This window comes from Silurus aristotelis (assembly GCF_946808225.1).
Source record: "Silurus aristotelis genome assembly, chromosome: 5".
Taxonomy (NCBI): Eukaryota; Metazoa; Chordata; class Actinopteri; order Siluriformes; family Siluridae; genus Silurus; species Silurus aristotelis.
The window spans coordinates 8,050,544-8,065,303 of NC_139578.1; the positions used below are offsets into that span (position 1 = coordinate 8,050,544).

Genomic DNA, 14,760 nt, shown 5'->3' on the forward strand with positions numbered 1-14,760 from the left:
CATCACTGCCCCGTAAGCGTTCAGCCTGTACGGTCCCAGTGGGGTTTTGCTGCTCCTTTGTCAGCACAATAATAGCACACAGAGTAGCATTGAGCTGTGACTGAAGTGTGTGTTTGGTGCATGCTTGTCATTCAAGAGCTGTCACGGCCTGGCTCGTTTGTGTGTCTTGGTCTATACTCTGTTGTTATTATTACTCTAATATTTACAATATGTCTAGTAAAATTTGTTTAAAATAGTCAATTCAATGATTTCATATATTCAATGATTCTAAATATTGTCTTATTTGCTGTGGACACCAAGGAACAAAATATATATTTAGTTTTTATTGGAAATATTGGGTGCAGTGTTGTGCTCGTTACTAAGAAATAGGAACTAGTTACAGTTACTTGTTACTTTGTTCAAAAAGTAACTGTTACTTTGTTGATTACTTACACCAAAAAGTAATGCGTTACTGTTAAAAGTAACTTTTTAGTTACTTTTTTTTTAAAGAACCTTCTTTAATGTTCCCATTAATGCCCTTTTATGTGTTATGGTCTACACAAACACAAAACTGACTTAAACACAAAGTAATTTTTAAACACTATTTTATTGAAGTCAGACCAACACAAACTGAATATATCACACGATTTCTGAAATAAATAACAAAACAAGCTGAATAATATATTCACAATCAAAAACTAAAGTGGCTTCTGCTGTTGTGTTGAGCTCCTAAAAATGATCCTTTCACAGCTGAAGTAGGAAAACTATCCACAATGTAGAACAGAACACCGGGTTCGCTTCTAGCTTCGTCGAGGCATGGAGTTACATTATTTAAAAAGTAACGCGTTACATTATTAGTTACTGTCGAAAGTAACTACGTTACAGTAACGCGTTACTGCCCAACACTGATTGGGTGTTTTGTATTCTTTAATATAGCTCTCTATAAGATTTCTGTGTGTATCTCATTTCACATTCATTACCCATTCGCTCTTATAATACCCGTCACTCTTCTGGGAAGACGTTGCACTAAAGTTTGGAGTGTGCTTGTGGAGATTTGTGTTCATGAGCGTCAAGGACGTTAGTAAAGTCAGGCACTGATGTAGGTTAAGAAGGTCTGGGATGCATTCAGTGATCTAATTCATCTCAAAGTGGCTCGGTTGAGGTCAGAGCTCTATAGCAGCCTGCACGCCAATCCATGTAAACCATATCTTTATACGGGTAGTTTTGTGCACAGGGCCATTGTCTTGCTCAAACAGGTTTGGGTCTCTTATTTCAAGTGAAGGGGAAAATTCTATTCTTCAGCATTCGAAGGCATTCAATACAATTGAGCGACTCTAAATTAGGGGTAATGGTTTGTGGAGGAACCACATATGGCATAATGTACTTTTACATAATGTATATTTACCTATTTGTTTGGAAAGAGCTCGATCACAGGATGCTACAGTATGACGAACACTCATGACCACACCGGTTTAAGTGCCTTATTAATGGCCACCGTGGTGCCAAAAAAGGTGTGTATGTGTGTTAAGCATGTTGACTCGTTCTCACCTTATTGTCATGTCGGCGGCACCGAGTGCTGTCCTGCCAGGCTGGCATGTGCTGCATCGCATGTTTTTCACCTCGATGCCTGATGCTTTATCTGATGCTAGTAAACTGCTCGTATGGAGCCTGACAGTCAGGGAGATTAAATAATATCACTGTGGGTAGTAAACTGGGACACGCCAAATGGGATGTTCCTTTCATTTTGAGCCTTTAGTTAGAAGTAGGAAATCTGTTATAGTGAAAACGCATTATCTGTCCACCGATCGGGATTTACACTATGATCTTCATAATTAGGGATTTCCGTAGAGACCGAGCGTATTCCGGGAACAGGTATAAAGCAGGAATAATACACACCTTTTGGGATGCCAAGCCATTCTAAAGAACCACTAGTGGCATGACTTTGGGAAGTGTGAGAAAACCTGAAGAAACCCATAGATACCTATAGACCCTTACTTGGTTTTATGATCAAACTGTGGACCCAGGAAATATGAGGTGACGGTGTTTCCCACTCCGATTGGAAGGTTGCGAGTTCAAATCCCAGCACCACCAATCCGAACTGCTGGGCTCTTGAGCAAGGCTCTTAATCCTTAGCTGCACAGTTTTTATAAATAATATGTCACTCTGGATTGAAGTGTCTGCTAGCTACAGTTAAATGTAAATCTACATCTTCATTCTTGAAGAAACTAGTAACTCGTGAATAACGTACCAGTCTGTGTGCTAAAGAAGAGACCTGATATTGTTTCGCGTTCTAAACTTGTATATGCGATCCCATGCTTCAGGGACTTGCTGGTTATGTAATTGACGGTTTCTCAGGAAAAGGCTGAGGACTGACGAGCATTCCTTTGGGACACATTTCCTGTGGAATCTTAAGTGCCGCGGCTCGTCCTGTCTCCGCCCTTGTCTGAACTTGCCGTCTTCGGGACACTGCTCGGTTAAAAATACAGGTTACTCAGGAGAATACAAAGCCCTTCTCCTGAATCTAGTCGTGCTCATTTGAGTGTGTCTTCACAGAAAGTGTGTCTGTGCACATGGCTGGATATGCTGTTTGAGGGTTAGTCATTCACATCATGTGAAATGAGCTAATCTGTTTATGTTCGAAACTAACACTGTGAGAGTGGTAAAATTGACCTACTTATTTCTCGTGCCGGGTTTTTTTTTCTTTTTCTCCGTGTTGAGGGTTGGACCGGAGAATGAGTAAAGAATGCTGTGCTGAGGTCATATGGTCCACATCTGGCTCATTGTTGATATTTGGTTTTCTGACCAATTGAAGTTTTATAAAGGAAGGTAAACAGTCAGGGTAGTATCGGTGTGAAACAATGGCCTTATCCGTATCTCGATTTGAATTGAAATCCAAAGTAAGAATGGCCCGAATGCAGAATATATCAATCTTAAAGTTAATGCTAAGTTCTACGTTCTTGAAAAATCGAAGAAAATGCTGGCACTATCAGCATAGTGGTGTGTACATCATCCCACTACATAATGCTTAATATTTGCCTGTAAGATTTATTTGTTGTATTTCCATAAATATTTAGAAGCCACCATGATCCTGACCAGGCAGTTACTAAGGATGATGTAAATCGTCCATGAAACTGGCTTTTATTTGTCCTGTGAGTTTTCTATTGGACATTTTGTCATTTAAAATTTAAAGCAAAACTTCCCAGCAGGGAATCCCAGTTTTGATGGAAACCATGCATTCTATTCATATCTATAACTGTATGCGTTTTTTCTTTTAGAGTTGAGATGGTTTTTCCTGATTTAGCTATTTGTTTATTTAAGCATGTGTTAAGGGAAACGTACGTCTTTCAGCCGGAATGTTTTTCACAGGTATGCACTGGCTTTCCTCAACTTCCTGGGGAATCCCATCTGACTCTGTGTGTGTATGTGTGCAAGTGTATGGTTTCTGATTTAAGCTTTAGCGCTGGTCATAAAATCTTTAGGACTGAAGAAGTACCGAACGTTCTGGGCTGAGAATCAGAACAACCGTTACCATGAATACATAAACACACAGTCATTAAAACAACAAACCGCTCTATTTGTATCCGAAACCCTGGATGTTGCTCATATTGGGCCTTGCAAATGCTTTGGCATGTTTTAGCACTGTTGATTCTGAAAAGGGCTCTGGAGTTCAGCCGGAGTTGCGCGATGATATTCTCAGTTGTGATGAGTTTGTTGTCAGTGTTAGAAAAACATGCCGCTTTCTCCCTTCTTGGCATATTGGGGAAGGTGGTGGTACTGGAGAAGCGGTTCCTCAGTTCAGACTCACAACAGCCAATAAACTCTGGCCTCAGCACTTTTCCTGGAATTAAACGCTCCACTTTCCACACATGACAATTAAAGTGTGCCATTCTTTTTTTGGAGAGAGAGGGAGAGGGTATCATGTTTCATCTGGTGGCTGGCCGTTGAAGTTCTCCGCTGACCTACATCTACGGCAATGAGTGTGCAAGTCTTACTCAAGCCTTTCTAATAAAAACCCTTAATGGCAGAGGGTCCTTTAAAAGTAAATGTGGATGGTGGTTAGCTTCGCAAAAGAGGAAATTAAAAAATGTATTCCCATATGTTTTACATTTTACATTTAGAAAATGTCCCAGCTTTTGGAATTGACCCAAAATAAGAACATCTAGATTACAATTTGGCTTGCAATAAATTAAACACAAGTAGGCCTAACTATTGTACCAAATTATGATATTAGCACTGACAATTGTCGTGCATCCAACGGTGATTGATTTCATCGCCTTATTTTTTGTATCCTAACAGTAAATGCAATTGTTTTTCAGTCCAAATCTAGTCACAAAATGCTTCGTGTATACTACAGATGTGTTTATACCATTATTTAAATTACCCCAAGTCTGAAAGAGAGATAAATAAAGAATGCAATAATTTGCAAATCTCATAAGCCCATATTGTATATTTTAACATTTGATGGCCACAACATGTCTCCAAAAATATGGAGACAGTGCCATGTCTACTACTTTCCATATTTCCAACATTTCAGGGAACTGAGCAGACCAGTTATCCCATTCAATCAATATTCTAGCAGCTCAACAGTCCTGGGTTTTCTTTGTCATATTTTTCATTTTCATCATGTGCCCAATGATTTCAATTGGTGGAAGGTCTGGACTGCAGGTGGGCCAATTTAGCCCTCTGACTCTTCTACCATGAAGCCATGCTGTTGTAATAGAGGCAGTTTGCCGTTTAGCATTGTCTTGTTGAACCAACTGGATAGAAGCAAATGCTGCTTTAAAAACCTTTTTAACCTCCCTTTTCCCTTGCACACTGAGATCTCTCCAAATTCTTTAAAAATGTTATCAATATTGCTTACTGTACATGAGGAGATATTTATAGTCTTTACAATCTGAAGTCGAGGAACATTATTCTGAAATTGTTCAGCCATGTGACTGACGTGTTGCCAATGGACCTAAACTAATTTTGACACGTTTGTTTATTTTCTAACAGGTATCTAATAAAGCATTGAGTAATTCATAGATTTATAGCAAAAATGCTTCAAATGAATGATTATACGACTATACAAAATCATAATAACAAACAAAACAGATACATAATTGAAAAAAATGGAACAATTCTTTAGTTTTTTGGTTCTTTTTTCAGACAGGCATGTTCGGAGTTTCATTTTCAGACAAGAATGTTCATTTCCATCACATTTTCTTTGTCAGGATGGTGATGCTACTTTTCCACCCGATCACTACCAATAGGATAATTCTGCATGACTTGGTTGTTCAGACCAGTCACATGATAGTTGCGGCTATAAATTTCACAGGAACTATGATCAAAACCAAATAGAACATACACTATAACTTTCTTTTGGCTTCTCCCATCAGGGGTCGCCACAGCAGATCATCCGCATGTTTGATTTAGCATGTTTTTACGCTGGATGCCCTTCTTAACGCAACCCTCCCTATTTATCCGGGCTTGGGACCGGCACTGAGAGTGGCTGGGGTTGGTTCCCTGACCGGGGATCGAACCCAGGCTGCAGCGGTGAGAGCATAAACTACATGGACAAAACAATTGTTGACACCTGATCGTAAGATTTGTGTGTCCTTTTTGAACATCTCATTCTCCATTTACTGTTGTAATCTATAATAACTCTTCTGAGAAGATGTTCCACTAGATTTTGGAGTATATTTGTGGAGATCTGTGCTCATTCAGCAACAAGAGTGTTAGTAAATTAGGTACTGATGTAGGGTGAGGAAGCCTGGGGTACAGTCAGCATTCAAACTCATCCCAAAGTTAATCAGGAGGGTTGAGGTCAGAGCTTTATAGCAGGCCACTCAAGATCTTCCACTTCAAACAATTTTAAGGATATCGTCATAGAGCTCACTGTGTACAGGGGCATTGTTATCCTGAAACAAGTCTTGTAGTTCAAGTGAAGGGAATCCTCCAACTTTGTGGTAACTGTTTCGTAAGGGACCTCATATGTCTGGAAAAGTCTGGTGTTCCAATACTTTTCCCCCAAGTGTATTTTTGACTATATGTTGAAGGGTATAAATGTCTTAGCAAAGAGCATTTATCTAATATTTAGCATCCAGTAGCCTCAGTATGCTCTAGCAACCAACAAAGGTTCCAAGGTCATGAATCCCATCGTTTTTGCTTCAGTAATGTTCCTTGTTAATTGTTTTGGTTGTTTTAAATTATGTAGCTATGGGTTGTTGGTCATGCCATGTTCTGTCAAATCCATAGTAGCATCCTTGGGTGTTCATGCATTATTTGACCACATGTTTGTGAACACCTGAACATAAATCTAATATAATAGACTTCCTGAAACTGTTGCCACCAATTTGAAAAGTGCACAAATCTAGAACGCCATTTGCTATGGCGTGACAGTTTTCCCTTTGCTGAAACGAAGAGGTCAAAACCAGTTCTAGCATGACGGGGTTACTTAAAAAAACAAAAACAAACAAGCACCAGGAAGACAAGGTTTGCAAAGGATGGAGTGCGCAGAGCTCCAATCTCAACCCTACTTAACATCTTTTACGATAAGCTGCCGAACCGACATCCCAGACCCCCCTCACACAATAGCAGTAAGTAATGGTCTTGTGGCTGGAAGACCACAAATCCCCATAGCCACATTACATACTCCAAGCTTTACTAGAAAATCTTCTCAGATATTAGAACAGCAAAATATTGGAACCATTTTGAAGTGTCATTTTTCAGCATACACGTATTGGTACGACCTTCAGGTGTTAGCATCCCATTGGCCAAGAAGTTAGGGTTAATAGATTAGTAGTAGTAAGTTTAAAAAAAAAAAAAAAAAAAAACATCCCCCACTTCCATATGGTGGGCATTATATTTTTTTACTATGACCATTTAAAGTTTTTCCTGGCTTTTTCGTTTCCAGTGTGCCACAAATAAATAAACATTACTGCATGTTTGCACCATCCATAACTGTTTATCTTTGCACTACTGTATATTCCACCCATATTTATTCTGTATATACTGTATCATACATTCCTACTTAACTAGATCATGTCATTTCTTTGCACAGTTATACTGCATATTACTGTATAAATCCTTATTTATATATACCATATTAATACCTTCTGCACCTTCTGTATATAAATCACTCTCATCCATGTACATATGGAACCCATACCCTTATTTATCATACTGCTCTTTATTTGTAAATTGGTAACTTATGCACTTTTGGTTCTGCATTTCCTTGGCTCTGTACATGTGCCTTGCACAATGACACTAAAGTTGAATCTAATCTAATCTAATAAACGTCTCTACAGAGCTTTTGGATGGTCTTAATTTACACTTTACCATTAAAAAACAATAATTTCAGTTAAAAGTTGAGTTCGAGGACACCCGTGCGCCCTTCGATTGGCGTGCTGCGTGCGGGTAGCTTTAGAGAAGGTTTTGTGGCTTGGTTCTTTCAGCAGTTCCTCGGTGTAGAAAATGACCTCATGCTCTTATGAAGCTAATGAATGGAACCTTACATATGTTTTCAATGGAGGGCACAGCCGGTACGCTCCTCCTCCTCACGCCGAGCACAGCTTTGTGCATGTTAGGTTATGTTTCTGCTGCTTATGATATAAAAATGTTCATGTGCGAAACTGTATTGTATATGACTGGAATAAAAACGAACAACAAAAAGCCTGCATTTCGAAACACCTGCAGCCGCAGAGATGAACTCGTGCTTTCTGTTAAAACATTTACAACACACAATCCTGACTTGCTTATAAGATGTTTATAAACACTTATGAAAGAAACCACAGTTTAAACAAAAAAGAGAAAAGTCTTATTGAGATTTGTAGAGAATTTGTGATGTTGGCATGACGACTGTAGTAGTGTGAGCATTTAATGAGATAAAGCGTGACAGCATTCTGGGACTTGGTCCTGATTACTGTCACTCAGATGCTGATTAGCTGGATGGTGAGGACACCTGCTAGGACACTCTCACTTATTTGCTCCTCGATGGCTTCTCATTACTCCGATCCCCTCATCCGAATTCGCCGCGCCTCACAGAAACTAGTCAGGAGCACGATACTGTGCTAATGTACATGGTTTTATGCTAGCGAGATACCCTCTGTTCTCCATGCTGTGAATGTGCACACTTATTTTCGAAACTCCTCAGTCAAAAAGGGATTCATCCTCTCAGGAGGAAGTCAATAAAATTATGGCCACTGATTATATTTTACTCAAATATCTGAAACACAGATGCGTTTTTCAGTCCAAATGTTTTTGTCATTTTATGGACAAAACCATATCCTACCATTCAAACGGATAAGAGTTTGGTCTTGAATGACTGTCAAGAACTTCCTGAGCACAACGCTGAGATAGCTAACGGCGGACAAACTTAATCGAAAGAACTTTGGATACACTTGAGGTTATGTTTTCTATATTCTATTGCAAATAGCATATATAGGAATTACATTTTTGTGGTGGCATTAGAAAATTGTTTAGGTGCTCAATTTGAGATAGCCGGGTGGGACGAGGTATTGTCGAGGCCATGTTTCTGCATCTCTTTCTTGGTTAGACTGAGTGCCTTGGTCCTCTAGTGTTCTGTTCTGCTTGTTTTTAGCTTTTAGAATGAACACAGTTGGACAAAGCTTGTAACAATACCAAACTCCTGCTAGCAATAAAGGTGTAATTAAAATACTATAGTGACACTGACACTGTTTGAGTTACACTCTATAAATTCACGAAGCTCTTTGAAAATGGGAGACGGGTTAAGAAAAGCTAAGCTTTGTAATGGAATGAATGCTTCAATAAGAGGGCAGAAACTGACAGAACTTTAGTCATGCTACTGTTCTGAGATGAATGCACTGTTGAGAGTTTGTCTATTATGCAGTGTTGGTTACATTATATGGATAGAAAGTACTGGGACCCCTGACTTTTCCAGCTATATGTGTTTCTTACCCAAGCTGTTTCCACAAGTTGGAGGCACTCGATTATATAGGATGTCTTTGGATGTGCTAGCATAAAATTTTCTCTTCAGTTCAACTGGGACACCCAAACCTGTTCCAGCTTGACAATGTTTCTGGGCACAATAACATGGTTGAAGTGGAAAATCTTGAGTAGCCTTCTATTGAACGCAGATTGCACCCCAGACCTCCTCACCCTACATCAGTACCTGGCTTTAGTAATACCCTTGAGCATGTTGAGGAACATCTTCCCAGAAGAGTGGAGGTTAATCCAATGGGAATTAAATGTGGAATTGGATGTGCACTATATTTTTGTTTAAATCTAGCAGATTTTGAAGAAGGCAACTATTTTATTGAAGCCGAATGTCTGTTTGGGGTCCCCAACAGCAGCCCCAGCACTACAGTCTGACAGACAGCTGGCAAATATCCAGGAACCAGTAAATGTTTTGAAAAAAGCCAACATGGCTCTAATAACTTTGTTTTAGGACGTCCTCAGGGGCTCAACCACCTCCCATTGTTACTTGGCCCTGCATTTATTCTCTTACTTCAGCTGCTCACCTCAATTTATTTGACCACCTTGTGTTCTTAATGTTGCGATATGCAATGTCTCTGGAGTTTTCTAAAGGATGTAAGAGGAAAAACTAAGTGATATATATAATGTCTTGTCTGAGCATGGTGCGAGGGGGTAAGAGTTCACAGCAGAACAAGTTACAGCATAGTACACTATCACTAGTTCACAACTCTGCAACTACATCCTGCCTTCTCACCCGTTTGCGTGCTTTGTCGCTGTCCCCCCCTTGGTTGTGTCTCTTCACAGGAAGTGGTATATTGAGACTGAACGTAAGATGTAAACACACAGCAGGTCCGAGCACCGCTGGACTAACTGCTACACACATGCGTGTGAGGCCCATGCTTGATGATGAGCTGCTTCCAGTCTTCACAGTGCTTCCCAACTTCCGTCTTAATTCCACTATGGTTATTTATTACTCCTGTGTCATTTTCATGGTACATTTCAGGATATAATTGGCTGATCTATGTAGAGTGAACTTCGGCCTCATTAGAGATCCATCTAAGACAAAGGTTGGGGGGAAATTTCAAAACGCACATTGTTGCAAGGTTTTGTCTCAGAGGTGGGGGAATTTGGCTCGTGAGTTATTCTGAAAATCTCCGATGACGGAGAAAAAGTTACAAGTTTCACACTCGCGCATTTGTGTGGTTTAGAGTTTCAGCGATTCCACGGTTATCATCGCATGTAAATGTGAAAGAGGGAACTCAAAAAAGGACCTACAGTATTTTTATTTCACTGATTTGCAGTACGATACCTGTGACCCTGTGCGTTACCATAATGCAGAGTTTGTGCTCAACTCATAAGTAGCTAAACATAAAGAAGATAAACATTTCTCATTACAATCATTCAGTCAAAAATCAGGTGGTGTTGCAAATTTATTTCTTCAATTTAATATAATTTTATTACATTTTTTAACTAGAGTGGATAACTCCGATCAGTTTTGATTCCTGGTTGTCTTTAATCACTTGAAGTTGTATAAACGGCTGCTGGGGGGACATGTTGACCGCTGCTGCTGTTTGTTCCTAATGAGCAGCATTACTTAAAGAATAAAAAAAAGAATAAAAGAACAGTGAATTTCTCAGTCAGCGTTCCAATTCATCAGGCCACTCAAGATCTTCCACTCTAACCCATGCAAACCATATACAGTGGTACCCCGGAACTTACGGGGGTTACGTTTTAAGAACGCGCCCCCGCAGCCCCTATGGTACCTTAGTGAATTCATAAGTTAGTTGGTTTCCCCATTGATGCAGACTCAAGAAAATGTGAACTAACGGACGTTAATGCTTTATTTATCACTCAAAAAATGATTAATACAATAATTGTATTATATTGTATAATAATAAAATGTCATTCCTTACGTTCCTGAACATTCGGTCCCGCTGTGTATTCCCACAAATTTTAGGATAATCCACAACTTGCTGTTTGTTAGGTTTCAAAACGAGAACCCGTGAATTTTCCGAGCCACGATTTCTGAATCGCGAATTATCAGGGGTGTTCATGTTTAATGCCGGCTCTAGTAGTTCAAGTAATAGGGAAAATTGAATGCTACTGCATCCCGAAGACATCCTATACAATTGTATGCCTCAGACTTTGTGGTACCAGTTTGAGGAAGAGCCACAAATGGCTGAAAAAAAGGTGTCTGATCATTTTTCCCCACATAGTGTATCTGAACACAATAAGTGTGGTGAAGTGGCCAGTTGTTTTTACATCCCCAAGGTTTCAAGTGTCCTTCTGAAGGACTTGCAATGTCCTTTTATGAACTCTTATGAATATTCTAACTCGGGCGATTGTCTCGGCCATGCAAGGTCTTCTTGAGTCGGTTTGCTTGGGGCTGTTGTCTTGTTTTAATTTCTTTCTTCACTGCAGATTCTCGAACACTCGTTTCATCTGACCACATTATATAGAACTAAACAGTTCTGATTTGTGCAACGGGTTTTAGATGCACATCGCTATCCTTCTCATTTTTTTATTTGGGGTACAGAAATGATTGCTGTGCAGTTCATTGTTTATTATTCTCTGTATAACCGAGTGTAAAGTAACTGTGTTTGCTGTTGTTCCTGTTATTATTGCTTTCAGGTCATCCTACGTCTGAGACTGGTGCTGTAAGGTCTTATGTGGTTTATTTGTCGATTAGATGTGGTTTTCTTAAACCATTTGTACTGATCGGGATGTTGAAGGTCTCTGCTAAGGAGTTTTGTGGGTGTTAATCTGTTTGTATGGTGTTTAATAATGTTAAGAGGTTTAGGCTGCTCCTTCACCTTCACCATGATTGCTACTTGTGTGAAATCTTTACAACCAGTAGAACGTTTAGAACTTTGACAAGGAGACCATGTGCAAGTTCGACGGTCATAACGGGTTTGTGTAACGTTATGCCTGACTTAACTCACACCCCTTGTGGCTGAATGAGCACAAATCTCCACCATTAAAGCTTTCTTTTGACTTCTCCCATTACGGGTTGCCACAGCGGATGATCCGCATGTTTGATTTAGCACGTGTTTTTACGCTGGATGCCCTTCCTAACGCAACCCTCCCCATTTATCTGGGCTTGGGACCGGCACTAAGAGTGCACTGGCTTGTGCAAACCTTATGGCTGGGGTTGGTTCCCTGACCGTGGATTGAACCCTCAAATCTCCACAATTAACACTCAAAAATCTAGTGGAAATGGGGAGTAAATGTGATTTTTGATTTTTCAAAATTAGTTATGAATCATATTGTACTGTTAAACTTTTTTACATCGTGTTTATATTTTTATATTCGGATTTGAACAGATTTTTTTATACACGGATTAAAGAAATTTGGGTGCAGAAAGGTTAAAATTTCAAATTTCACTTTATGAACAAGACCCTGTGTAGATTTAGTCTGAATTATTGACTGTTGCTAAGCAACTGTGTGCCCTGACTGCATCACTGCTATGCCAAGTTCAGTATTGCATACATTTACTCGCATTAGGAGTTTGGTGGGAATTTTTCTTCCCATTCCCCATTGAAATTTCTGTCCCTCCTTTACTCGTTTAGTCTGTAATAAGATCTGTGTTTTCATTTTCTCCAGTCTTCGCAGCGTTGGAGGTCTAATGGAAACTGTAGCTAATACAGAAGCCTTTGCACATTTTAGAGTTTTTGCCATGTTGTCTATTCCACCTATCTGGGCCAAAAAAGCTTTCCAGCACAGGCGTCTTGCCCTGTTTCTATGGTTACAGTGAAAGACGGAATCCCTTGTGCTTTCCTGAATGAACGAACAGTTACCCAGTTGTCTCTGCATGCCGTCTGGAAAAACAATTAAGATTTAAGATCTATACTGATGCAATTCAAACAAATGGCATTAAACTTTTCTTCTGCTCTTCTTTTCTTTGTCGCTCTCGGCAGGCGCTGGATCAGGACCGAACGGCGCTACAGAAGGTGAAGAAGTCAGTCAAAGCAATTTATAACTCTGGGCAAGGTAAGAGCCACACCTCAGTCTCTGTCTATACAGCAGGCTCTAAAATAGAGTTCGTGAGCAAGTCCTCTTGCATTTGTCATGCATATAAACTCATCAGACAATCAAAACCAGACAGATTCAGGGGGGGTAATTACCTGATCTGATCAACCTTGATTTCTGCTGGTGGAGTCAATATTTGGCATCAACAGCATGACTTCACACAATCAACATGCCTCGAGTCAACAATTCAGGCTGGTGCTGGTGGTGTAGTGTTGCATGGAAATAATTTTTAACACGTTTTCCCCCATAATACCAACTAAGCACTATTCAAATGCAAGATCATGTGCCTCCTTTTATAAATGTAATGAACTCATCTTACAGTGACTTTCCCACACGATAATGAACCATGAACATGATATTAAATTCAGTGTACTTCAGAGGCAGAGCTGAAACAGCGGGTTTGAACAATTACGCACTTCTAACACTGTACGTGATGCATGCATGTGACGTGGAGCAAAATCTCGAAGGATTTTTGTTTCCATAATCTTAAAGCATCCATGGCATTCAAATTTGTTTTTAAAAAATAAAGCCTGTTTTTAGAGCAAAGTAGGGGGGGTCCAGTCATGTATTCATTACTATGTACCTTAAAAAAATAAAAAAATAATTAGGCAGGGATTGTATATAGTTATAGAATCAAGCATGTTTATACTTTTTGTATAAATCCATGACAAAATCAGCTGGTCATACGAATATATTCATACAAATAGTTCTCTATCAGCTGAAATGGATTTGTTGCAGGTTTTTTACTTTCCAAACGACGAATCAAGTAAAACAAGGTTTGCTGTCATAAAACTAATTCCATTAATAGCACGCCCAGGCGTCCCATCCAACCACTTATACAACACTGCAAATTGCCATCGAGTCATATAATTATAAAAACTAACTCTCAAAGACTTTCCAGCTTTGACTCTTACAAAACAGTGAGGAAACGTCCTTAATCAAATGCTCAGATTTGAGAGCAGTGAGTTCACATATTCTATTGGAAATAATTATTTAAAAAAGTAACAACCAAATTGACTGCACACAGATATTTTTAAAGAGCATATCTTTTATTCAAATGAGTGCGGCGAGAATTAAAATGCATTAGTCAGCGCAAACACTCAGCACGGACCTTCCTCCTCTTATCTCTGTGTCTCCCAGGCAACACGGTCTATTGGTACATTTCCAAATCCAAAATCCAAGGGCAAAACAGAGGCTAATTAGGCAAAAACCAAAAAGATCTAGAAAGACAACTTGGGGGGGGGGGGGGTAGGAAAATGGGGCATAAGGCAGATTTAATAGAAATTATGATTATGAAATTATAAAAAATATGCAAGTGTTTACACCCCTAATGAAAGGGCATCATTTTTTTTTTTTTTTTTTAAGTATACTCAAAAATAATTGTGGGATATTGAAAGGTTTGGACTCTCTTCTAGTCTCTATTCAATGGGTTCTCAATAGGCTTTAACTGGCTCTTTAGGGTTCATTAAGAAGGTCAAGAATTGCTGTTGGCAGCTGTTGATTTATGGCAACAACCACTGGTTCATCTAAGAAACTGCCTGAGGATCTGAAAAAATGTTTGGAAGTGGTAGCTCAATGTTTAGGCTCTGGGTTAGCGATTAGAAGGCCAGGGGTTCAAACCCCAGCACTGCCAAGCTACAACTGCCTCCTTAAACCTATATACAGCAGGGGTACTGTATCATGGCTGACCTTGTAATGTATATGTGACAAGTAAAAAATAAATCAATGAATAATAAAGTAAAAAAAAATACAAATATATCAAAGTGCTTCTAGCTTACAATTAATTGTGTCAAAAATGTTCATGGCAAGTTGGCG

At 39.4% G+C, this 14,760-nt stretch overlaps 1 protein-coding gene across 5 annotated transcripts in view; it reads left to right on the top strand.

The window, feature by feature from the left end:
* Positions 1-14,760, top strand: part of asap1a (ArfGAP with SH3 domain, ankyrin repeat and PH domain 1a) — a 65,144-nt gene that overhangs the window by 13,005 nt on the left and 37,379 nt on the right. For all 5 annotated transcript variants that reach the window (XM_083541674.1, XM_083541673.1, XM_083541675.1 and 2 more), the window contains exon 4: positions 12,834-12,906. In XM_083541674.1, coding sequence (XP_083397800.1) covers positions 12,834-12,906 — 73 coding nt within the window. The remainder of the gene's footprint in view (positions 1-12,833; positions 12,907-14,760) is intronic.